At 33.5% G+C, this 25,911-nt stretch overlaps 4 protein-coding genes across 4 annotated transcripts; 1 reads left to right on the plus strand and 3 right to left on the minus strand.

Moving 5' to 3' along the window:
- LOC111302207 (heavy metal-associated isoprenylated plant protein 5-like) lies at positions 1-2,059 on the minus strand. The gene is made up of 6 exons (XM_089744318.1): positions 2,036-2,059; positions 1,691-1,976; positions 1,448-1,580; positions 1,145-1,371; positions 883-976; positions 1-778 (listed from the first exon to the last, which is right to left on the minus strand). The coding sequence occupies exons 2-6, from the start codon at positions 1,697-1,699 to the stop codon at positions 237-239; spliced, it is 1,005 nt and encodes a 334-aa protein (XP_089600444.1). The 5' UTR covers positions 1,700-1,976; positions 2,036-2,059; the 3' UTR covers positions 1-236.
- Positions 2,060-11,365: 9,306 nt separating this feature from the next.
- Positions 11,366-15,748, minus strand: LOC111301477 (putative CoA ligase CCL7). The gene is made up of 6 exons (XM_089744942.1): positions 14,485-15,748; positions 13,874-14,063; positions 12,903-13,048; positions 12,126-12,193; positions 11,909-12,011; positions 11,366-11,738 (listed from the first exon to the last, which is right to left on the minus strand). Exons 1-6 carry the CDS (start codon positions 15,499-15,501, stop codon positions 11,625-11,627), a joined length of 1,638 nt encoding a protein of 545 aa, XP_089601068.1. The 5' UTR covers positions 15,502-15,748; the 3' UTR covers positions 11,366-11,624.
- A 630-nt stretch (positions 15,749-16,378) lies between these two features.
- On the plus strand, positions 16,379-20,599 carry LOC111301479 (lactoylglutathione lyase-like). The gene is made up of 8 exons (XM_022897175.2): positions 16,379-16,674; positions 16,779-16,840; positions 17,085-17,145; positions 17,282-17,361; positions 17,476-17,546; positions 18,153-18,242; positions 19,427-19,544; positions 20,267-20,599. Exons 1-7 carry the CDS (start codon positions 16,579-16,581, stop codon positions 19,522-19,524), a joined length of 558 nt encoding a protein of 185 aa, XP_022752910.2. The 5' UTR covers positions 16,379-16,578; the 3' UTR covers positions 19,525-19,544; positions 20,267-20,599.
- Positions 20,600-22,734: 2,135 nt separating this feature from the next.
- On the minus strand, positions 22,735-24,514 carry LOC111301478 (uncharacterized). The gene is made up of 3 exons (XM_022897174.2): positions 24,274-24,514; positions 24,062-24,191; positions 22,735-23,649 (listed from the first exon to the last, which is right to left on the minus strand). Exons 1-3 carry the CDS (start codon positions 24,407-24,409, stop codon positions 22,953-22,955), a joined length of 963 nt encoding a protein of 320 aa, XP_022752909.2. The 5' UTR covers positions 24,410-24,514; the 3' UTR covers positions 22,735-22,952.
- Positions 24,515-25,911: the final 1,397 nt, after the last annotated feature.

The following is a 25,911-nucleotide window of genomic DNA, read 5'->3' on the forward strand; positions in this document are numbered from 1 at the left end:
TAGCAAAATAACACTAATCACATTAAAAATGCCGACAGTCAAACATTTTTAACAACAAATAACAAGATAAAAACCCTAGAATCCAACATATATAAAACCCAAACAGGCTGTGAAGCTCCAATTTTAACCCAAAATTTTCCTTCCCAAGTAAACTCTCTTCTCTATTTCTTATATACACTTTTCCATTTTACCTTAACCTAAAGAGCTATAGCATAAACCCCATTTCTCATTTCTCCTCACAAAATGGCACAAGCATTAGGATTCTCATCATTGAACATCTGGTGAGGTGGATGAACAGACACCGGGTAACCTGGCACGTAGCCAGGGTAACCATATCCATGTTCGTGCCCTTGTGGGTGCATGTGCCTGTAACCATAGCCGTAGCCCGGGTGCCCATATCCAGGATAAACCGGCATGTATCCAGGGTAACCAGGCATGAATCCAAAATCGGGTTGAACCATAAACTCCATCCTGTTCCCGTCCGTCTTACCACCACCGCCACCAGCTGCAGCATTAGCCTCATTTCCACCATCTCCACCACCACCACCACCACCACCATTGCCACCTTTGTTCTTCTTCTTCCCACCGCCGCCACCACCGCCACCACCACCACCATTCTCGCAGCCCTCATTTTTGCCATCTTTCTCTTTCTTAGGTGGCACAATCTCAACATTCTTCTTCAGTTTGCCCTTCAAAGCCTCAGCCAGGGCTTTAACATCCATAGTCCCCTTAACAGTGACCAGCTCCTTCTGCTTATCTACTTTCAACTCATGCACTCCTGTCAAAATTTTAAAGTCAGAAACTAAAACAAGATTTCAACGCCCTTATAGTAACGGAACGGTGAAAACCTATGCTAGCAAAAGGCAACGATAAAGTCATCACCTTTGGTCTCAGCGACAATTTTGCGAATCTTACCAACGCATCCCTGGCACTGGCATTTCAATTGCACCTTCAAATCCGCCGTCGTTACCTGGGCCTAAACAAAGATAATAAATAATCATCTTAAATGTAAACAACAAGAAAGTTTGTAATAAATTTTTGACAGAGATGTTGATTTGAAAGCACTTCAAAACCAACATGCAAACACAGTTATTTGACTGTCGAAATGAAATTAAATTTTGAGAAAGAGAAATGTAAATTTTACCTCTTTGGGTTTTTTCTCTTGTTTATTATCAGAATCTGGGTTTTTGTCTTTGTCAGGTTTTTTCTCCTTTTTCTCTTCTTTGTTATCATCTTTCTTTGGTTGAGGAGAAATGACGTCAACTTTCTTCTTGGTTTTCTTCAGGAGTTTATCTTTAATGGCCGTTGGATCCATTGCTCCATTTACTGTCACTTTGTTTGAGCCGCTCTCTGTTTTCACTGTCTCCACCCCTGCACAGAGGAAAACATAGTAAACAACAAAAGATGAAACAAAATGGAAATCTTAAACGTAAAAAATAAATTATACCTTCAAAATCACGAATGTATTTGAGAATTTTGGTGGCACAACCTTCACAAAGACAATCAACTTTGAGAACAATAGTTAAGGAACCCTTTTCATTCTTTTCTCCATCCCCTCCTTTCTTGTTTGCACTCTTTTTCTGTAACATAGACAACAAACCATATATATTATCAACCCAAAAGAAAAGAAAAGAAAATGAAACGGCAAAAAGAGAAAGAGAAATGGGGGAGAGAATATTTGCTAACTGACCTCTCCCATTGTTGTGAGTCAAAATCCGTTATGTTAATTGGTTTTTGAGATGAGTGGAAATAGGAGGAAATGAAGGAGCAGGGGAGTTGGAGTATTTATAAAGGGGAAGATGGCGTGGCAGAGTTAAATGCTGATGGTGGTTTAAAGGCGTTAAACGAGGAGTGTGGGCCGTGTGGCGAAGGGGCAAAAGTGGTGGGTTAAAAATGACTACGGCTGGAGTAATGTTTGGGGGGGGGGGGGGGGGTGGGAAGGAGAGAAGGAGAGAAGGAAGATTGGAGGTTCTTGGCTGTTTCTTTGTTCCTGTCCCTTATGCTGCGGTTGGGCTCTCAATAGTTATTGCTCCACCACCAGTACCTACCTCAAAAGTACGAGGCTCTTTAGGACACTGTATCCTTCATCATTTTGATTTTTTCTTTCTTTTGTTTTAAAAAAATTCAAGGGAGTCTTTCTGGGTAGATTGCAGGCCTCATGAAGGATTTGTATTAAAGATCGTCCATCAAAAAATTTTCTTAACAACAGAAATCGAATCTAAATTTTAGAAGTAAAATATTCAATCTTTGCCAATTCAACCAATTTCTATTGGCATCATTTTGTTTTTTTCTAGCTCCTTAATTTTCATTGATGTGTTAAGATTCATGATTTGAAGAATGATTTGTAGTATTTTTAGTGATGTTCTTAAAGAGCATGACCCACGACCATCAGGCATTGAATTTTAGGCACCCAACTCTCAACCTCTAGAATGATATCTGGACTCATGATTACTGACCCAAATAATCGAAATCTCTGTTGATAGTAACATCTCTTGGCCCAACAGGAAACCTAATCTAGGCCTGGAAAGCTATTTGAGCGATTTGTTTAAAAAATTGATGGGCTTGAGATTTGGGTGTACGCAAGGGCCTATCTTGGGCCAGATCTTTGGGTCTTTCATTGTCGTCATGTGCAATAAGTAGAGGATGAAGAAGTGAGGATAGAATCAGAACCCTTCGACTTCGAGATATGAGCATCAATTCACCCCTAAAAATAGAGGAGCTGCCAATGAAATCCATCAAGTCATGGCAGTTGTAATGATGTTGAGTTGAATTAGCCAGTTAGGAGAAGAGGGTTAATGAAGAAGAGAAACGCCAAATGGATGTATGGCAGGCAAAAGTGGAAGCAGGAAAACCTGATTTATTCTGGAACAAACTAAAATTCTGTCACTCTAATCTAATGACAAAAATGATTTTTTCAGTCTTCTTGAGTTCAATCCATAAGCTCTGGTAAAACACGTTGAAGTTCTTGTATTAAGCTGAAGGTAGTGATCAGTACTCTTTGAATTCCCATGCTGATATTTATGCTTAATTTCATCATATTGCATTTGGGTTAACTTAGATTGATTCAAAAGTCTTAATATATTACAGTAGTACTATTTATTTTTCTGTCAAATGATTTACTTATTTGGTCTTTGATTCCCTCCTAGGTCTAGAATATCTAACTATTAGAATAATTATTGGATTAGTAAATTTTTTATGATTATCTTTTTCAATCATTTCTACCAGACAGTCTATGGTTAAAAATGATTAGACGGACACAGAATTAAAAATCATGCATAACAAAGTCTAATTCAAAATTTTCGGCCGCCAAGCGAAAAATATCAAGTATAGTAGCCTCATATCATGGATTGATCTAATATCTTAGGAAGAATTAGTAAACAAGAAAAAGGTTGTTGTCAATGGGCGGCTGCAAAGTTGAACATACAAAAAAGTATTATCCTTTTCAAAAGGAACGTTTTCAAAGCGATGTAAACTGAATTAAGCAAATTGCGAGAGAACTAATACCCATTTGTGGACCAGAAAAATATGGCTAGCCAAGCTACCTTTGTCATTGTCATGTTTTATTTTATAGAGTTAAAACTTGAACGGAGCTCCATGTGCTATATGTGACTTGGATTTTAACGCATCTATCGTATCCAATCTTCCAAATACCAGAAACCAGGTTGGTTTCCAGGATTCAGCCAAGGCCCAAAAAATTTATGGTCCATAGAAAATTCCTGGAGGGTGAATCCCTGACAGCATCCGAACCTGTCGATGTTGTTGTCTATTTCCAGGACTTAAAGCGTTTCCAGATTCTAATAAACAGTGTTGATTGCTGATAATCGATAACAAGTCTGCACGTGCAGGGCCTCGAAAACTACAGGGGGTTTAATTATTTGATGATCCAGGCCCCAAATGCGGTAAATGTTCTATGACACATCTATTAGAACCAAAATCGAAATCTGAAATCTGTTTATGGTAAATTAAAAATAAATAAAAAAAAATTTGAAGGCGTATAACAGTGAGATTTTTTAAAGATTTTATTCGTTCACATTTTATTATTTATTTAATATGAATATAAAAGAGTTATAAATAATAAATTTTTGAAATATAATAAAATTTAGTGATTGATTATATTTTGTATGAAGAAAACAAGTCACCAAATATTTATAAACAAATTATAAGATATCGAATTTTTATAAAAAATTTTTACATTAAAATTTTACTGATAAAACTTTAAAAATTATTTAAAAAAACAGAAAGTTTTGCAAATTATTTATGTTCTACGTTTTTCAAAAACATAGAAGAACTATTTATAATTAATTAAATGTCTTAAAATTTTACAAAAATAACTATTTGTTTTAAATAAATAGACTGTGTTTTTCATTAAATAAAAACTATCTGTTTGAATAAACAAAAACGTTTATTTTTTAACAGATTTAACTGTCTTTTTTTTTTAATTTTAGAATTAAATTTCTTTAAATAAAATAATGTTTTATTTTCTACAAATATCAAGTGTTATTAATTAAATATTAATATATATGTTAATATATTAACTAAATACAAGATTAACCAATCTTAAAAATCTAAACCCATGTTTCATTTTACACTTTAACCATTAAATCTAACTAAAATAAACTTTTATTTCTCTTAATTTGAATGACGCTTTTTTTTTTTTTTCAATTAGAATTACTTTCCTCACTTTTATTTTAAAAATCTCCAATAATATCAGCTTTATTCGACAATTTTCTCCATTATCATCAGTTGAACCTTGTTTGATTCATACTTCCCGCCCAGGGAGGTGTCAACTTTATTCAACAATTTTTTCCATTATCATCATTTTTCAACCTTGCCTGATTCATATGTTAGGAATCATCACAGACTCAATCCAATCATATTAACAGAAGTAAAATCAAATAATTAATCAAATACATAAAAATAATAATTTAATATAATTCGATCCAATTGATTTACGTCCACAAATGAAAAATAATATTTATTAGTTATAAAAAATTATAAATATATATCAAAATATATCAACAATTTAACAATCAATACCCATAAACCTTCTTAATTTCTTTTAGTCTTATAGAGTATTCTCAACATAAACAAACACATCTCATGTATACTTTTTCAACACAAACAGGCATATATCCATATGCACTCATACATCATACATATATAAATCATCTCAGTTTTCTCTATCTAATCTCATACATACACACTTATAAGACGTAAATCTCTAGTAATCTTATAGGATGTTTATCTCATTAAATCTTATAATTTTCTTATATCTTTTTTTCATATCTAATTCTAAAGAGACTTTACTTATTTATAAGCATATAAATTTGTTTATTAAGAATTTTTTTTCTTTTAAAATTTTTCATCTATAAGTTAAACTTGTCTATTAAAAAAATAACTTTGCGTTTTAAAATTTTCTTTTACTAATTTTTTTTATCATCAAATAATATCTAACAAATTTTAAACAAATTTCTTATAAAATTTGAACCATTATTCTTAATATCATACTTGGCCTTAAGCCTGGTTGGACAGTGGGGCAGCACAAAAACTTTGAATGATAAAGTAAAGACAGAATAAATATAAGGAAAGGGACAACATTGCTTTTTCTCTTTATTTCATCTCAACAAAACAAACCACAGCTTACAAAGAGTGAGAGTATTTTGTGCTGCATTGTACCATATAGTAAGAGTAATTAAGCCAAAACTTCACTTTGCTTTTTCATCCATTTAATAATTACAAGGCATTTTTCACTATAAAACTATGCCTATAAGTATAGATAATAGGAATGATAATGGTTCAATTCGATTTGATTTTTTTAAATATTATATAATATTATAAAATTTTAAAATTTGATTCAAATTTTAATTAAAATTTCATTGGATCCAAATCGAATTGTATTTTATCGATTTGATTCAATTTATTAGTTTTTAATTTTTAATTTTTTTAATTTGTATGTATCATTTTAATATAAAATTTTAATATATTTAAGTAGATTTTGATATAAAATTATTACTTTTATTTTATAAAAATTAAAAAAGTACATAAATTAAGAAAAATATATCATTCGGTTTGGTTTGATTTTTTTTTTAAGCTCTTAATTCAAACTTAATATATACATTTAATATTCAAACTTGATTTGAATCAAATAAAAAAAATTGATCCAAACTAAACTAAACACTATGATTTTGAATCTATTTTTTGATTTTTTGATTTTTTTTTCATTCCTAATAAACAATGCTATGATAAAAAATAAAAAAGTACCCACATAAAAAGAAAACATAAAAAGCACTACAAATAAACTAACAAAATTTTTTAGTCTAATAATTAAGGAGCTTTTAGGAAAATATAGAAATCTTATGCCCATATAAAAATAAAAATAAAAAAAAACTCCCAAGAAAATAAGTAAAAAGAAATAGGTTTTTATATAATGCAATTAAAGATATTTTACATTTGTTTGAATTTAGATCTTGTTAATTTTGCCGTCCCTTGCTATGCTATGCTATGCTCATATATAACAAAATCATGAAAATAAGTCAAAAAATATTTTTTTATATTACAATTAAAGATATTTTATATTTATTTGGGTTTAGGTCTCGTTTAGCATTGTTGTCACATGTTATGCTCGCGCGCGCGTGTGTGTGAGTAAATAGTCAGTCCGATCGGTTTAGTTTAAAAAAATCAATAATCGACTTAATTGATTTTTATTTAATAAATAATCAAATCGATCGAATATTATTAAATAATTGATCATAATTGAACCGATTAAGATCGATTCGATTCGGTTAAATAATCGATTTTTTTATCATTTTTTTTCTTATTATGAATAATTATTTAATCACAAATTCAATTCAATAAAATTCAAATTCTAGTATAATTTAAACTAAATTACTAAAGAATTTAATAATTTCAACAATATTTTACAAAAAAAAATAAAAATATTTATCTCAATTTTTTTTTTATTTTTAATTATTAAAAAATCAATTAATTCGATCAGTGCGGTTATCAATTTTAAAAATAAAAAATCGATCAAATTAATCAATTTAACCGATTTAAAAAATCGATTATAACTAAAACCAAATAAACCGAACTATTCAATCAAATTCACTCGATTTCGATCGATCTAGTCGGTTCAAATCAATTTTTGCTCACCCCCATATATATATATTTATATATATATATATATAAACCATGAAAATAAGTCAAAAAAAGTTTTTTTTTTCTTCATTTTTTGTAGTGCTAAACAATAATAACAATAAAAAATAGCTTTTCAGTTTAAAAGCATGATTTTTTAATCCAAACAAAAAATTTATCAAGATATGCTTTTGCGGTGAAAAGTGCATTTAGAATAAAAATTTATTTTATTATTTTATAATATCTTTTTTGATATTTCAATTATTTATAATATATTTTTGGCAACAACATCAAGTACTTGAAATTTTTAATCATATTTTTTATCACACTTTTTAAACATACTTTTTTTTTTATTGAAAATATTTTTCAATTACAATAGTAATGTTAACTAGCTCTTAATCTTCTTCATGAACAATTTAAAAAATGTGCTCTATCAATTGAATACATTTAGATTTCATCATAGTGTTTTCTACAAAAATCAATTCTTAAAAGCTCTTTTTTTTAATTAAGCCCTTGTGATATAATAAATAAATTATAAAAATGTCGTGAAGAATATTATAAAGAAAACAACACAAATATAAAAAGCGGAACATAGAAAATATAAGTCGGTGCTATGTGCAATAAAATATTACACTGAAATGATGCGCTTACATATTTAATTTTATTTAAAAATTTAGTTAGAAAGTAATAAAATTTATATAAATTATAATAAAATATTAAAATTTTATATTTTTCATATATGTATAAAATAAGTTATTATTTTTAAAAGGATTGATTAAGTTACATTAAAAAAGTTTAATATTTTTTATTTTTTGAATTATTAATTTTAATAAATTCAAAGATAAAATTAAATTATTTTTTTATTTAGCTTTGGCTTGGCTTGGCTTGGGACAGGAGGGTGTCGCTATCAGATAGAGAGAGAGAGAGAGAGAGAGAGAGAGAGAGAGAGAGAGAGAGAAGGGTCCTACTGGCAGGCTAGCTTCCATTGCCATTAGTGACTTTGCAAGTGAAACAGAGAACATTTGTGGAAGATCCGCTCTCAAAAATGCCTTTATTTTTTCCCTTCTTTTATCCCATGACAAAACTCAAAGCCACGAGGCAACCAGCTCCCATTCCAGTGAACTGGCAGACGTGTCGTACACGTGGCACTTCCTGATTAGTAGAGATTCCAATGCCCACGTGCTCTTACGTCTCCCATCACGTGGCCATGGAGGAACCCACCCAGGCCAGGCCAGCGTTGGTCTGTGAGACAGGCATAAATATGGTTTACTTCCCTCTTTTTTATTATTATTATTATTATTTTTCACACAAACAAGGACATTAAATAATGGAGGCTTGGCTTGTCAAATCTTATCCCATTCGCAAGTGTTTCCCTTTTTGGTTTAACAATCCCTTTGGCCCTTCGGCTCTTTCTAAAAGGTAGTTTGAAGCCCTCCAGGCCCCAGCTTTTCTATTAGTACTTGGAGTCTTAGATATATGGAGTAGTATTTTTTATTCTCAGAAAAGTGCTAGATGGCTAGCTTTGAGAGGATGGTGCCAATATTTTTGCAGCGGGCAATCCCTTGCCAAGATGTAGCGTTTATCTGCATTTGCACCTGCACCTTCTTGTTTTCATTTGGTTCACTTCAGCACCTTCAGCCTCAGAAACCAAAGCATAGCAGATGGGTTTGTGGTGGCAGGTGGAGGAAGATAGAACCAAGCAAAGAGGTGCAGGTGTAGGTGCAGGTGAATGCCATTTTGGCTTCTGTTTTTAAGACACATACCCATATTACTTTCCATACTTCTATCATGGTGGCTAGCTTGTGCTTCTGATACAAGGTTTTCCTGTTTTACAATTTGAGTTTTCACTTTTCAAAAGCTTTCACAACTCCTTGGTTTCCAGTGTATGATTGTAAAAGGGCCAAAAGGGCTTTCAGTTTTCAGGTCTTATATGGATATAGATCTCAGCAGTCATCGTTACACTACTAGCTAGCTAGGATCCAGCTACTAATGATGCTTTGAAGAGGTTCCATTACACATCTCTAGGGCTTCTTAAGGTAACAACTAACAAGAGTATTCTCTCTTTGCATATATGTGTCTCTTTCCTTCCTAGGACACGCATCTGTTGCTTTGATTTTATTGGAGAATAAATTAATCAAGGAAGAAAAGTTGATTTCCTGATAAGAGGATGACCTAAGATTTGGATCAAATTTAACATTGTCATATACACAGATTCCCCAAGTTTTTTTTTATTGGGTATTTCCCTCTCTCTCTCTCTCTCTTTCCCTTTCTCTTTCTCTTTTTCGTAAGCTTTTCTTCTCGAACGAGGTCCCATCTTCTTATAAATATCTTATGTGCAGAATTATTTGATCAGTCTTTTTCTATAGCCTCAATATTATTGATAAACTTCGGAAAGGGAAATGTTGTGCATGGGGCTTGGGATGTAGTATTATATACCTTAGGGAAACCATCAAAAGCCACATCTTGTCTTAAATATGTTAACCGATTTAGCTTGGTAACCACATCAATATTTAGACATTAGTGTAAATGATGATTTTGTTTCTTCTTCTTTGGAGACTGGAAAGCTGTGGATCTACCTGTGGTGCAAGTCAGTAAGTACTTGCTCCGCATAACTGACGTTTTCAAGATGGGAAGTTATCTTTGAAATTAGACTACACAAGCTCTAACACGCAATTAGCTATGATATACTGGATAAACATGTCTTTGTATAGTATATTTAACTTGACTGATGCTGCAGGTACGATTCCTGGTAAGCTCCTTAACCAAACTTTCAGTAGTTGCTCCTTTCTGTTTTTCTCTCAGCTTTACTGCATTAGGGGATGTTGCCACTTATCCGAGAATCATTAATGAACTTCTGTTTACGAGATATGTTGCTGTCTGTCGTAGCATGCTTTTGAGATGAGCTTTTTACACTAGCATTCCAATTATTAGTTGTCTCTCAGCTTAGCTTTTCAAAGTCAATTAAGCTTTAAATATTAATTTGCATGAGACTGAAAGTTGGGACCATGAAAGATGAGCAGGAACCCTATCAGTCTTGGCTATTCAACCAGCATTGGCAAGCACCAGTGCTTTAAATGATGAATATGAACATTTTGAGCAAATCGCAGTAGATCATTCAAACATTGAGGTAGATGAGAGTTATACCAAGGTACTAATGATCAGTAATCAGGCCTTCCTGGTAATATGCAGATAGTCTGAGGTTGAAAAATGAGATATTTTTTCTGAAAAAACAAAGAGATCAATCTACCGAAACTTTTTTTTATAGTAAAAAAAGTGATAAAGTTGTTTCACTTATGATATAAAATTATAGTTACATGGAGAAATTATACATACTGTATATTAATTGACATGAAAAATTATAGCTACTCAAGCTGAATACTTACAGTTTTCTATCAAGGAATTGGTATGACTTTCAATTGAGAAGTTAAAGTTTTCCTAATTTCTTCATGCACTAATTTTTTTTCAAAATTTTCCTAATTCTGAGAGTTACAGCTCTTTGGGGTAACAGAAATGAAATTTCCAAGAAGAACATATTTAAGTCAGTAAAAAAAACCCCATCATTTATGACGATTGAGATTCAATCAAGCAAGGCAATCATAGAATTGAAAAAAAAAAAAAAGAAGAAGCTCAAAACAGTTTCCATGGATTCTGACTGAAAACCTGGCTGCAACAGTTTGAGAGCTTAGCTACTAGAAGAATCACTTTTCTGCAATATGCTCAATTCTTGCTCAAATTAATCCACTTATGTTGGGAAATATATGACTTGTATGGTTACAAAATCCATTCCTCCATTCATGCTTTACCTTGTATCAAACTTGAACAGACAAAAAATTGAAAAAGCCTGAACAGATGACTCTTTTTACCCGTCTTCTTGTTAATGATTATATATGTACTTCCATGCCTTAAGGTCATTATACGTACGTGGCATATTCCCAGCAAGCAGCTGAGTACTTTAATTTTGGTTGATCTGCTCCATTAATTACTGTCCAAGTTAGTGTATTGAGCCTAATTGGTGAATGACTATAAAATGCATGCGTCCAGAAAAAAATTTAAAACTTTTCATTATTCAATGTTATTGCTTCTTGGAATGAAATTATCATGTTTTGGAGCTAAATAATCCGTGCTGTAACACCTGCTTTGCTTATCTGCATGGATCAATTAGCACACTTTTTGACAAGGTGGCTTTGTGGAAAAGTGCGGAGTTCATGGAGTAGCTAGAAGGAAAAAACAAGAATTTGTTTCAAAATTAAGTGAGGAATTTGTTATGTTTTGCTTCCCCTAACAAGAAAATATAGGGGGCTTGTTCTTGAAGGGATATATGTTCCCAGCTTACAGGTAGATGATTAAAGCATTGCAGCCTTGCTAAGTCTAATTATTGGCCCAGCAATTGTGATAATTTAGCAACAATCTTTTGTCATTGTAATTTTTCCACAATTAAATAAAGACAACTTTAACTAAACCACTAGTTTGTGTTGAAACAGAATCACAGGATTTTACATTTTGGATCGTACTTTGGCTATTAGTTCTCTCCTCAGGATTTTCCCTGAAGCTGACTTTGGGACACTGCTTACGAATGTCACCCTCTGTAATCTTTTGAAAGGTGCCACCTGTAAAGGGGAAAAACATATTCAATTTTTTTATGCAAAGGAGAAAAATTATGGCAAAGGCTTACTAGATCAAAACATAAATCACCTATTAACTATCAGAAATAAGAAGATAAAGCTCATTTGATTCAAATGGAGAGACCTAACTTGAAAATGCTATCAGGCTATCTTACTTGTTTAGCGATGAAATTTTGCACGTCTGCTTCAGTCAGAGAACTGTTGGGGGAGCGTACAACGTATGCAACTGGGACCTCACCAGCTTCAGCATCAGGATATCTGTAGTTTGGACGGTCTTAACTCTCAATGGTGTCTTTACAAGGCAGAACTCCACATTGATATTTTCCAGATTTAAATTATGCAAACAGTTAAATATTTTCAGGAAAAGCTTACGGGATGACAACAGCATCCAATATTTCAGGGTGAGATACAAGTAGCCCTTCAAGCTCTGCTGGTGCAACCTGGTGAGTATTTATGAAGTAAATGAAGCCATTAAATCATGCACATTAACTTTGGGATCACCAGAAAAGGGTTATAAACAATTAAAAACCAGAATACACTGTAAAAACCATCTACTCTACCCAAAATTCAATGACAGAAATGTTATAGAGATTGCTACCATGGGGATATCAATCATTATGTAAGTTTTCAAAGTTGCAACATCGAATGAATGATAACTGTTAAATTTTATGTCAGACATTCATCTTAAAATCAATTGGCAAATAAGTGAAGAGGTTCTTAGGATGCCCAAACTTAAATTGATGTGGAATTTCTGTTATCAATACAATAAAATATAAGAGAACCTCCTAAATGAGTAGTATGAAAGCATAGATCAAAGATAAACAGAAAGGAAACCACATGATAACTCTAGCCATACAAGTAGCAATTATGTGAATCAACTGCGGAAGAAACTTAGAAAAACCATAAATAAAAGGTTCAGCACTCATCAGTTATTTTTCTACTATATATTCTATTAAAATTGTTCCCAAAGGAACAGAGGATGATTGAGACAATTCTTGCATATACAAACTATCATATATCTATCCTTGTTGACATTATTGTTATTCATGAAGATTGAGGCATCTTTCTTTTTTCCGAAACTTTTATTTGATAGAAAATGCAAAGTAGCCATATAAATTATATTTAAAAAATGCAATAAAAATAAGTTACCTGGAAACCTTTGTACTTGATCAACTCCTTAATTCTGTCAACAACATAGAGATTCCCATCATCATCAAAGTATCCAAGATCTCCTGTACGTAACCAACCGTCTCCATCTATTGTCAGTTTTGTTGCCTCTGGATTGTTGAAGTAACCTGAAAATGGTTATTGAAATTATACTAAGAGAAAACAGCATAAGTTGCGAAGAGCTTGCTGAATAACTAACAACCAGGAGATAAATGGCCAAATATAATTGAACACTTTTCCCAAGTTGATTAATTGTTTGCATAGTACATGTAGTTTGCCTTATATCAAATCAAACTCTTAACCCACAACCAATAAGGACTGTTCTTAAGAATTCTACTGATCTACATATGATATGCATAGCTTGGAGTTATTATTATCCTCCAATAGAGGCTTAAGAATTAGCATTTACAATGTGAAATATTGCAAATTATCACATTCAAATGTATCTAATAATTGCTGTTAGCCTTAACCAGGATAGAAATCCTGCAAATATTACCCTAAAGTCATAGTAAACAAATTGAAGAAAAGTATTCGATGTCCCATGGAGATGAAAACAGAACACCAGTAACATAATAGTTTAAGCACATAATTAGATATGGCAAGAGCTAATTATAGACCAGCAGGTCTGCAGAAAGTGCTCTCTATAAAGACCCTGTCAAAGCACAGTTCAGGGGTGGAAGAAGCATAAAGTAGGGGGAGAAACTCTATAGCTCACCCCTAGCCTCCCCATCAGTTTAAGCAGAGAATCATTAGGGGACAATGGGATCAAATTTTGCAAAGAACCAAATTCAGTATCTTCTGAAATTAAATTACTAAAAGGGAAAACTTCTTAGAGTAATTTAGAAGTCAGAACAAGAATTTGACAATATGAATAGCTATTGGGACTGATATTTATACCACAGAATCAATCTTCTTTCATTTCCTCGGGACAAAAAAAAAGCAAATAATATTACCTTGCATGATATTAGGCCCTCGAACCCATATTTCCCCTAATTGATTTGGAGGAAGAGACTTGAGATTCTTTGTACTGACTATTTGAGCTTCAATGTTTGATGCAAGCATTCCAGTTGAACCAGTATGTCGGACACCAACTGTAGGACTCTCCACTGAGATAATGGAACAAGTTTCAGTCATTCCGAAGCCCTGAAACCACAGAAAGCCTCATGATGATAAGGCAGCTTCTCTACCCCAAGCTATTTCTAGAAATTCAAAAAGCATGAATTGGAACACCTTCCAAATTTCTGATCCGTGCAAAATACAGAAGGCCAAAATCTGAACATCCTTTTACAATTACAATCCTACTTCACATACGCCAACAGATTAAATCATGACTTGCAACATCAAGGAATGATGTTCAGCATTCATTGATTCCCATTAGAATATTGTCCAAGAGATCAATTTGGAATTTTAACGCAATTTGGATATTTGCCATAATTTTTTATGGTTAGATAGGACCACATCAGCAGGCAATTTAGTTTTCTTTTCCTTCAGCCTCTTTATCAAACTTTAACTTTTCAATAGAAATTCTATCTCAATTTTATATAATAATTTACTACTAAAATACCTGCATAACCACAGCCTGAGGAAAATTTTTTGCGCACTCCTCCATCAACTCCTTCCTCAGAGGTGCAGCACCAGAACCAATTTGCCTCAGCGTGGAAAGATCAAACTTCTTAACCACACTCTGCTTAGCCATAGCAAGCACAATTGGAGGCACAACCCACAAATGTGTAACTCTATACTTCTCCACGTTCTTCAAAAACATCACAAAATCAAACTTTTCCATCGACACCAAAGCATTTCCCTTCTGCAGCTGCCCGTATACGATAACCGCCAATCCAAACACATGAAACATAGGCAAAACAACCAAGAAAACCCGGTGCATATCCCCAGCAAGTTCTTGATCCATGGTCACCATCAAAGCCGTTGCTATGAAATTCCTATGTGTCAAAACAACACCCTTACTGACCCCTGTAGTGCCTGAAGAGTACAAAAGCGCTGCTGTATCAGTCTGCTTAACAGAAACCGCAGGAAATTCTGTTACATTCCCTGCTAAATAGAGAAGATCATGAAAAGACAAGATTTTTGGGACATTTTTTACAACAGATGATTGTTGGTTCCATTTAGAACCAAGCAAGATTACCGGGAGCTTGAAATCTTTAACTTTGTCAAACAATTCAGGGATAGTGACAACAAGCTTCGGAGTGGAATCCTGGATTTGTTTTGAGAGTTCGTTGACAGTATAATTGGGGTTCGCAGTTGTAGCAATGGCACCAATGGCTGTTATAGCAAAGAAACAAAGAGGGAACTGGATTGAATTGGGTGCAAAGATCAAGACTCGGTCGCTTTTGTCGATACCCAGATTGAGAAAAGCATGGGAGAGCTTGATGACAGTGGATTTGAACTGGGAGAAAGAAAGAGTTCCATTGGAATCAGCATCAACGAGGGCTGGTTCGTCAGGGTAAGAAGAGACGTTTCTGAAGAGAAAAGAAACCATGGAAAGATTTGGTTCCTTGGGAAGAACTAGAGGTGGCCTTAAAGACCTGTAAATGCCATCTCTTCCATACCCAGATTTCTCCATTGAAAGCTTTTCCTTTATCCTTTGGCGCTTCTTTGAGATAGTGAAAAATGGAAGCTTGAAAGAGTTAGGACTGACAAGGAAACTTATTAATTTTGATTATTATAATATTTCTCTTTAATTATAAAGGATTTGCTTGAAGAGGCAACCGCAAGTGAGAATAAGAGGACAAATAGTGATGGCAATGCCAAGATATCGGGACAAGACAGGCACTAACTTGAACCAAGAAAATGCATTTGAAAGTCCGAAGCCAGTGTCAGACGGCTGGATTCATACTTGGCTAGTCTTGGTTTTATAATTTTTCCCTTTTTTTTTTTTAACGCGTCGGGCTTTATTTTATAATTTTATAATTATTAATTTATCTATATTACATAATTCTTAAACTTTTTAAGTCAAACATATATTTTTTTGGCTTGAAAAGTCAAACATTTTATTTGTATTCAAAACAAATCAATTTTACATATTTATACAAAGATAGTGTTAAGAGAATAAGGCTTAAACTCAACAATATCAGATTACCGACAAAGTTTCATGTACTAGATTACAAGGATAATCAAACACATATGACGGTGGAAATCTTTGAATTGCAACTATGAATCTTGAATAATAATAATACTAATTAATAGAAAAAATTATTATTTGTACGTGTTTTTTAAAATGTATTGGATAATCCAAAACTATAGATACTTTTCCATCGCCATTGTTTCAGCTTCACTCTCACCAACTCTTAAAATTCAAAGGTTTTAAAATTCAAAGGTCTCTACCTTTGAACCTTTGAATTTTTTGATTCTTTGTTAATGCTAAATGTCAAAAATGGCTTCATTTTTAATCAGCGCCGCCTTACGTCGGCTTTCTCCGTTTCATCTAACTAGAAAATCCTGCCCATTACGTTCTTCAGTCTCATTTTCTTACATTTCAAAACCCCATAAAGCAAAGGCTTTTACTTCTGAAACCAAATTCATTAAAATTTGATCTTTTCTCTAAATTCCAAAAACCCAACTCTCAGAACGTCTTCTTCTCAGAAATTTAATCGAAAAGTTTGGATTTTGGTTGGAACAAACCCAGGTTAGGTTGCATTCAATGGCATCATCAGGTTCAAAAGAATCAGCTGCCAATAACCCTGGGCTTCAAACTACCCCTGATGAAGCCACCAAAGGCTACATCATGCGGCAAACTGTAAGTTTGTTTAGTGTGTATGTATGTAAATATATGTTTTAAAGGAATTTATGTTAATGCTTTTGTTTTATTTATTTATTTATTTATTTGTTTTTGGGTTGCAGATGTTTCGAATTAAGGACCCCAAAGTCAGTCTTGATTTTTACTCTCGTATATTGGGCATGTCGTAAGTTATACTTAAGGTTTTTTTTTTTTTTTTTAAGTAAAGTCTACTGGTTATTTGTTTTCTTCTGTTTATCTAATTTGATTAATTAGTTGGTTATTTGTTGAGGAACCAAGCCTTTTTCCTTTTTGGTGAAATATCTCAGTGTTGTGGAAATTTATGTGAATTGGAACTTTCATTTCTCATAGCGTTTTTGTGCTTTGGTTGCTCTTCGAACTTTCATTTCTTTCTTGTCCATCTTTTTCAGATTGCTTAAGAGGGTGGATGTTCCAGAATTGAAGTTTACCTTGTACTTTTTGGGCTATGCGGTAAAATCCATTTAATTACTCTGCAAGAAGTAATCTTGTATTGTAGCATCTCTGTATTCATTTCTTCCATTTAGGTGTCACCGCATTTGCTAATAATAATGATGTTGATTCTAGATGCATATTTCCTTTGATGTAGGATGTTGCATCAGCTCCAAGTGATCCAGTTGATAAAACAGTTTGGACCTTTGGAAAACCGGGGACAGTTGAACTAACACAGTAAGAATACATTATTATTGTTATTATTATTATTTAAATTTAATCTTTCTTTTGTGTTTGCAAAGTCATCATTCTTGTGCTCTAGCATGCTTAACAGTTTAATGCTTCCTACAGTTATTGGGGTACTGAAAGCGACCCTGAGTTTAAAGGATATCACACTGGCAACTCAGAACCTAGTGGCTTTGGTATGAATAGATTTTACTCATCATTTTGTTTATATCTTCTAACTTTTTGGTCCACAATTCACAGAAAGAGACTATTTGATGGCATATGCCATTCATTTTTTGTGCCTTGTTAAATCCCAAAATGCTTTTATTCAATGATATTGATAGGGAAAAAAACTTCATGCTGTTGGTACTAATCTTCATTAAGGTGCATTTGTTTTGGTTTATCTCTTATGGAGACTGCCATCCTATGTTGTTTTTATTGCAATAGTGATTTTTATTGGTCAGGATTTACTGAATTTCTTCACCCATGGACTTCTTATGATTTGTCAACCGTACATTGTGGGAAAGGCTTAGTTTGGTGTTTGTTCCTGTAATGTCTTATGATTTTCTGCTTCGAATAAGAGTAGTTTAAAATTTCACCATTTCGTTTCAATTAACCTGCTAGCTTATCTTATCAACTATGCTGTAATTGATCAAACAGTTGCTGCTTCTAGGTGGATTCACTTCTACATTCAAGTTCATAGAAGAAAAGCTTGTTTACTTTATATGTTCTAAATGTATGGATTCCGTATTTAAGGAGTTTTTGGGGTATTTAGGTACTAACTATTGTTTTCGCCTTTTCAGGGCATATTGGCATCACTGTGGATGATACATTCAAGGCATGTGAGAGATTTGATCGCCTTGGAGTAGAGTTTGTCAAAAGACCAGATGAGGGTAAGCCTTCTCATTTAGATTATAGAATTTATTAAGAATAGTATGATAACTCAATGGATATTTTGATTTCCATTTAAGTTTTAGATGGGGATTTCTGGTATGATCACTGTAAATTTGCTAGACAAATTGTGAAATTGTCTTTTGAGGAAGTTAATCAATTGTTAAGGGAACTTGTTACATCAGCAAACTTGGGTGGTTTGGATCCTGAGGTTTGGTTAGAGATTTTGAGTTTGAGCCATAGTGCCCACCATTTGGTCTCCGAAAGGAGTAAAACTAATGAGGGATGGTAATTTAGGTCTAAAATGATAAGTAGATTTGAAATAATATGAGAATCGGAAAAAGAGAAAGTAGAAAAGCAAAAACAGTTTTGCTTATATTTCACTGTAACAAAAATAAGTCATAATGTCCTCAAACAGAAGTGGAGAGACATAGCTATCCAAATGGACTGTTAAAGTACTCATTATCTTCCAAGAATGATGAAGAATCAGAAGGGAGCATTTCTCTAGTTATGCAACTACAATCCTCTTCTTGACCTGCCAAATAGGATAGTTCTCTAAACAAGCTTTGGCTGTGTGCAATTTGCCTATTTGATAACATCTTTCTCTGTACAGTATCTTAATACCCCTTAATTGACACACAAGTCAAATGGTCACTGAACAAATGGCATCCTTTTTACTCTAATAGCACTTAATTATATTCATCTCACACATGCATGGATGCACTTGGTTTTGGTGTATATATTTGCATGAATCAGCATGTATAATCGAGCATTACTCCATGGATCAATTTTTTGCTAACCTAGAATGAAGAGCATTCTCTGCATACCAGGAAGCAGACATTTTTACTCAAATTTAAAGTATGATTACCTTTTATCACATATGATATCTGGGATAGCCAGAGCCCCTGTAGAAATGCTACTGCTGCCAAAATACTAGGAATATGAATCCTCATGTGCCCTCATATAGTCAAAGTTACTTTAATGAGATTCCTGAATTAGTAGCAAACTTGTTTTTGGTTCATGAAGTAAAAGCACTGTAAGCATTATCAGTTTCTATTGTGACCAAATATTAAGCTGTAGTTACAAGGCGTGAATGAGAAAAGACAGCCTCTGAAATGTTAGCTTTCAGGTTTTTACCTTTTTAAAATGCTTTTATTCATCCCTAATCTATCTATCTGATTTGCAGAGGCGAAAGGGTTTGCATTCATTAAGGATCCTGATGGTTACTGGATCGAAATCTTTGATTTGAACACTATTGGAGAAATAGTTAGGGGTTTTGCCTGAGTTAGTGCATCAGAGTTCAGGTAGCTTTTTGAGTTTTTATTTTGCTAATCTTCTATCGAATCTAGGTCCCATATGATTGAATTCATAATCTTCGTAACGTCAGTGAAAGCTATGGCTTACTTCTGTCAGCCACTGCCCTTCTTTGATGGACTTTGTGACTTGTTTCCATAGCCATACTGCTTGAGTGTCTGGGACTATATATATTTACATTTTACAAGTATGGTAAAAAGAAAGATTTATTTCTAATTTTCAAGTGGATAATTGTGTAAGAATCCATTAATATTTAACATCAGATAGCAAGAATAATATTTCCAGGGAGAGTCAAGACAGTTCTTTGATGTTGGAATATGTATTTCTGCGATCTGGAGTTATGCATTAAATTGAAGAGGGCTATAGGTCTTAACGAGGGGAAAAGAGAGTTATCAAATGGTTTTGGTTGTTTACCATTTATGATGTGGAAGTTTTATTGAACAATGTCGTAACATGGAATAATCAAGAACCTTATATCTTCATAGCTTTGAGAATGGTACATTGCTTTATTGATATATGTTCCCTGTGGAATTAATCATGGAATAATCAAGGACCTGATGACCCTCCTCTCAGTCCCTTTCTTGAACTTGAACTTTGCGAACATAAATAGAGGAAATGTGGTGAGGTGGGTCGTATGAAGGGTAGTTCTTATTGCTTTTTTCTCTTTTTAGATCTTTGCAAATCAATCTGATACGTGTTGGACTTAATGCAGGAAATAAGGATGGCAGGTTTCACTCAATCGTATCAGTTTCAGTGTATATCCCCCGATACATCATTTCTTTTGCTTTCCATAAATTTCATGGATGGGGCTGAAATTTCAATCGAAGAACATTGCAGTCCAGTGTGCGTTTCTTCTGCTTGTCGTTGTCAACTATTTCAAACAGGATAATGAGAGTTGTTATTGTGGCAAATAATTAATTTGTTGGTTTTGTGAAACCAAAGTGAACTTTTTAGACTATTTTCGCCTTTTTGTATGAATTTTTCCTAACATTATCATAAAAAGCTCTGGTCAATCTCTCGAGGTTTTTTAAAATCTTTTGAACAATATCACCGTGGCAAGAACTGTGACACTGTTAACAAAATGCTTGCCAAGTCAAAGCATGAAGTAGATAAGTGGAGTGTGGGAAAGTACAAAACTTTGAATCCTGGAAAATTGGTTCTTTCGGGTTTCAAACATCATTTGCAATATCGAGGAAAATTGAATTCTATAGTGTAATCTGGTTGAAATGTGAAGGGCCAAAGGGTTTTGATTAGTTTAGTAGTAAACATCAACCATACTAATCTTCCACGCTCACACTTCGAAAAGTGATGGCTAAAGCCATTTCTTGCAATCTTTCAAGGCCATATCCAAAGAAGAACGAAAAAGTAAAACTTTTATACGTTGACAACAGATCATCTATTTATTATTTATTAAAAAAAAAGTTTTAAAAATTCATATTAATAGTTTGAGTGTCAGTCTGTGAGTAGGTACCACACTCTTTTGACCTTCACTAGAAAACGCATTCCTGGAAATGCTCTCAACATTATTTCAAAAAAAATCTATACCTAAACAAAATTATAGCAATACCAATTTATTAAGCAAAAATAGGTGGCAAGTGGCAACCTAGGCTTGCCACAAAACAAGGCTGGATCTCATGATAGAGTGATGCAGCCTGACAAAGATCTTGTGATGATGCAATTTTGGAGCCCTTTAAACTGTTTCCCAATGGGGATTCCCTGTCAATCAATTACATTGTCAAAATATATAACTTCAATCTTTCTTGGTTTTATACATACAATTTTTCCATCCCAAATTCATCCACAAACATCTAAAGATTAATGGTAAGAAAATGATCATGAGTAAGATATTCAAACTCACATGAAATTTTTGATTCAACAACTTCCATATTTTCTTTATTGTAACTTTTTTTTTTTGCTATACTAGCTAGAGTATGAAATTTTGGAATAAAATATGATTTGAACCGATTGAAGATTTGAAGTCTCAACTACCATCAAATAATAGGGAAAAAACAATAAACAAATAACAAACTACAAGAAGAAAACATATATTAGACTCCTAGCCTTAGGCAATTACAGCATGCATCCATGCAAATTATTAAGGTATTCTCCTGTAATAATTAGTATATTGTTGAATGAAGCTCTTACAGTTCGAAAAGAAATAAAATGACCAAATTAAGCAAAACACACAAGCTAACTTATTATCTCATAGCATCTGCAAAAGATTTAACAAGAATGATTTTCATTGGTTTCATTTTATTGTATATATGGTGGTGTTTGAACCAAGGCTTTGGTGGAAATGTGGCTCACGGACCTTCAGTTATCACTCCTTAAAACACTTGGTACTTATGAAAAATCAAAGGAATTAATATAACTCCAAATAAAAACAAATTATAATGGAGAAAATGGCTTTTACTATCGTTTTCTCTGATCTTGTTGCATCAATTTATTCATCGTTTTTTTTTGTTACGTGTCCTAAAATGGAGATCATCTGCAATATTCAGAGTTCAGACTCCTATACCTGCCTTGAATCCAGAATACTACCAACCAAAAGGTCTTCTTCACATTTAGTTTTCAAATGGTGATTAATTGATGAAACCAACTTCCAAACAAACATTTGAATTGTTTATTTTGTGTTTCTCCTATCGAACACATATGCATAGAGTTGACCTTTTCAATTCTTCAAAATAGGTATATATATAAATTTAAGAGGATTCTGCTAGGAAAAATTGAGATTATGTTTAACCGTAAGTCATTTTTAAAGCTTTGCCTCTCCATAAAATTCCAAAATTTCCCCCATCATCCTTAGTTTTTAAAACACATGGTAAACAAGTTTCCACCTTAAGTCTGACTTTAGCTTACTAAAAAAATTTTTGGACCTTCAATATTATGGACAAACACTGCTAGCAGAAAATCGTAAAAAGACCCTACTGCCCTTTATTGGAGGAGGGACAGAATATTTTCCTGAGGGCTATAATGGGGTTGTCAGTTGGATTTGGCATCCCACTAATTACTGGCCAATGTCTTTAAAATTCAGGATAAAAAATGGGGAAATTAATTAAAAATAGGGAAGAACAGTGCGTGCTTGGTTTATCTTGACATCAGGATTCTTGTTCTTGAATGGTGATTATTAATTTGTCTAGTTTTCATAAACTTGATTTCTGACTGGGGTTTGCAGTGAGTTGATGTCCGTACAATCATAAATCATCATCACCTTCTAAAAAGAAAATTGCACAAAATAAAAAGCTTTACCATGTACTGTCAAAAGAAGAAATGTTTCATTTCATCAGAACACATGACCCCAAAAACTGAGTCTTTATCTATCCATCCAAAACCCCCACTCCCCTTACCTTTGCCCCTTACCCCATCAAATCTTTCTGATTTTAGGTGCAGTTAGTCCATCAGTAGTAGTAGTAGTGCATGACTTTCTCTTGTGTCTTGTTTTCATCAATGAAGCAACTATTACTGCTAGAGCTAATCAGTCGCCTAACATCTTCAAGATCATAGTCTAATGGGCATTCTCCATAGGACCCACTTAGCTTCTCAGTCCATTGGTTAACATTTTCACCTCCATTATTGGTGCCATAACTTAACATGAACTTGTGATTTTCTTCATACCCATTAGAGACACCAAAACCTTGAAACCCCATGTCTTCTTGCTTGATCTCTCTGCCATAGCTGATCTGGCTACAGCTACCATCAGACGAGCTGCAGCTTGGTTCACTCCCAAAGATGAGAAAATTTTCTTTCACTGGATAATACTGCGTGTGACTCACCAAACTCTCTGGGGTGTGAATAAGAGAAGAATTGGCAGCCAAATTAGTGTTGTTATTGTTCAAAAGATCAGATTGAACAGATGAGATGGGTTCAAAGGCTGTGAAAGATCTGGTTGGAGTGTAAAAAGAAGTGCAGCCCTTGTACAGTGATGGAAAAGATTGAGAAGAAACAGGTGGGGTGTGATGAGAAGATGGGAATGGTGGTGGTTTTCTCTGGGATTGAGAAGTCATGGCCATGAGCTTCTTCCTAAGCTTGGTGTTCCAGTAGTTCTTGATATCATTGTCTGTCCTGCCTGGTAACTGAGCAGCTATTACTGACCATCTGCAAATTGCATGTTAGAAAAGAAAACGTTCCATAAGAAGTAAAATTCGTGCTCCTTCGTAACAGTTGTAAGTAGGTGATGATGATGAATCTAAACTTGGCATGCATGCAGAAGAATTATCCAAAAATAGCAGATTCTCGATGTAAACAAGTTTCTGAAATTTGGTTTTTAACCGAAAAAAAAAAAAAAAAAACCTAGAAAAAGAGTATTTCTTTCTTTTCTTTGTTACCCTTTTAGTTAGATTTCATTAACTTCCCTTCATCAAGGTAGCTGATAATTTTGGTAAAAAGGAAAAAAATGATATTGGCCTTAGAAATTTCGATTTTTTTTTCTTTTTTAGTTTTGCTTTGAAATCATGAGCCCATAGGATGAAGAAGAAGAAGAAGAAAGAAGCTCTCATCAAAGAAGTACCTGCTTCCAATGCTAGCAAACAGGGTGCAGATAATCCTATCTTCCTCATCAGTGAATTCACCATGTTTAATGTTGGGCCTGAGATAGTTTAGCCATCTCAATCTGCAGCTCTTCCCACATCTTTTCAGACCTGATTCAAAGACAACAAAAAATTAGCTAAAGAATAACAACTAGAGAGATAGAGGAATCTTCATTTCTGATTAAATCTTTACCAGCTTTCTGTGGGAAAGCTATCCAATTCCCACCAGTTCCGTATTTCTCTATGTACTCCTTAAGCTTGGAGTCTTCTTCAGGAGACCATGGCCCTTTCTTCACATTTGCCTTGTCACAGCAAGGAGCCCTCCCCATCTCTCTCTCTCTCTCTCTCTCTCTCTCTCTATCTCCAACAGAAGTCTTGTGATCTGTTTGATATCTGCTGACCTCTTTATGAAACCAAATGTCTCTTTTCTACTAATAAACTTTGGTGGGGGAGGGGGTGTAGGTGCCTCCAGCTGCCTTTTAATAAAAAAGACTTGTGTAAGAAAACAACAAACATTTTTTTACTTTAATTATTTTATTCATAAGTACATTTAAGTCAAAATGATCAACCTCCTATATGCCTAATTAGCTAAGCTCATAGAACTTTCTAACTCTAGATTTTTTGGTTCCCTTTGCTTTCTCTTAATTCCTTTTTCAAAGGTCTAAATTTTTTAGCAGAAAATCATACATCATTCACTAAATCAAATGTTTTAGTGGATGTTAGAGTTATTATCATTTACCTTCTCTTCATTTGTTTTATTCATTTTCAAAATCCAATTACCTCTGCTTCAAATCATTCACAAATTAATTTATATATTGCCATGAAAGGACAAATTGAACCCTGTTTGTTGATGTTTTCAGATACCATTTGGTCCATTACTTGACGAGTTGCTGTTCATAATAAATTGTACACAATTACATGTGCTAAATGGGATCGATGATAATGAATACAACATTGAAAGGAAGGGTTCCCATCTATCAGACTCTTTGTCCTCAATTTCATCTGATCAGGTGTTTCCGGCTGACTCATCAATGCTACCTTTCAAAACTGTTGACCCATCATAGGCTATTGCCACACAGTACAGGAAATAAAAGTAGGCAAACAATACTTACTGATTGTTTCTGCTACATTGTAACATTTCCCAATCAGGGAGCCCTTCTTTGTTGCCAAGTGACACAAGGAAATAGACCCCTAAGTAAGGGACCCTTGCGAATGAGTACCCTACTGGATGTTCTAGCTAGGGTCATAAGAAAATTCAACTTTGTTTTTCCTTTCCTTGATCGTGCTGTAATTAGACTTCCCTGGGATAGTAAAATCTATTCTAAAAGGAGAAATGTTTTCTCATTTATGGTGAACATTTTTCTAGGCACTTGTGCATTTTATATAGGCATTTGTATAGCAGATAAAACACATGCTTCAATCACCATTCCTCGTCTGTCTGTATGGTTACTGCCCAATACCGACACGAAGAATACAGGCATATATCCGATAACTAAAACCAACTTGGTGACTGAAAGAGAGTTCATTAATAACCATGTTATTAAATATTATGAGTCCTAAAATGGATCTAACTACATCAAATATAGGAAATCATTTAAGTGAAAAAAAAAATTAAACACATTTGATCACATATTTATAAAAGGAAAATTGTTAATCGTACACTAACTTAGTTAAAGCAATCGATATTTAAAAAATATTTTAATTAATGTATTTTTTTAATTTGATAAAAATTATGCATTAAATAATTTTTATAATAATATTGTAATTGATCGATCATAACTAAAGTTTTTAGATACTCGATAACAAAATTCATTAAGGAAAGTACTAATTT

This window comes from Durio zibethinus, chromosome 15, assembly GCF_047325235.1.
Source record: "Durio zibethinus cultivar Kanyao isolate XHJ-2024 chromosome 15, ASM4732523v1, whole genome shotgun sequence".
NCBI classification, from domain to species: Eukaryota; Viridiplantae; Streptophyta; class Magnoliopsida; order Malvales; family Malvaceae; genus Durio; species Durio zibethinus.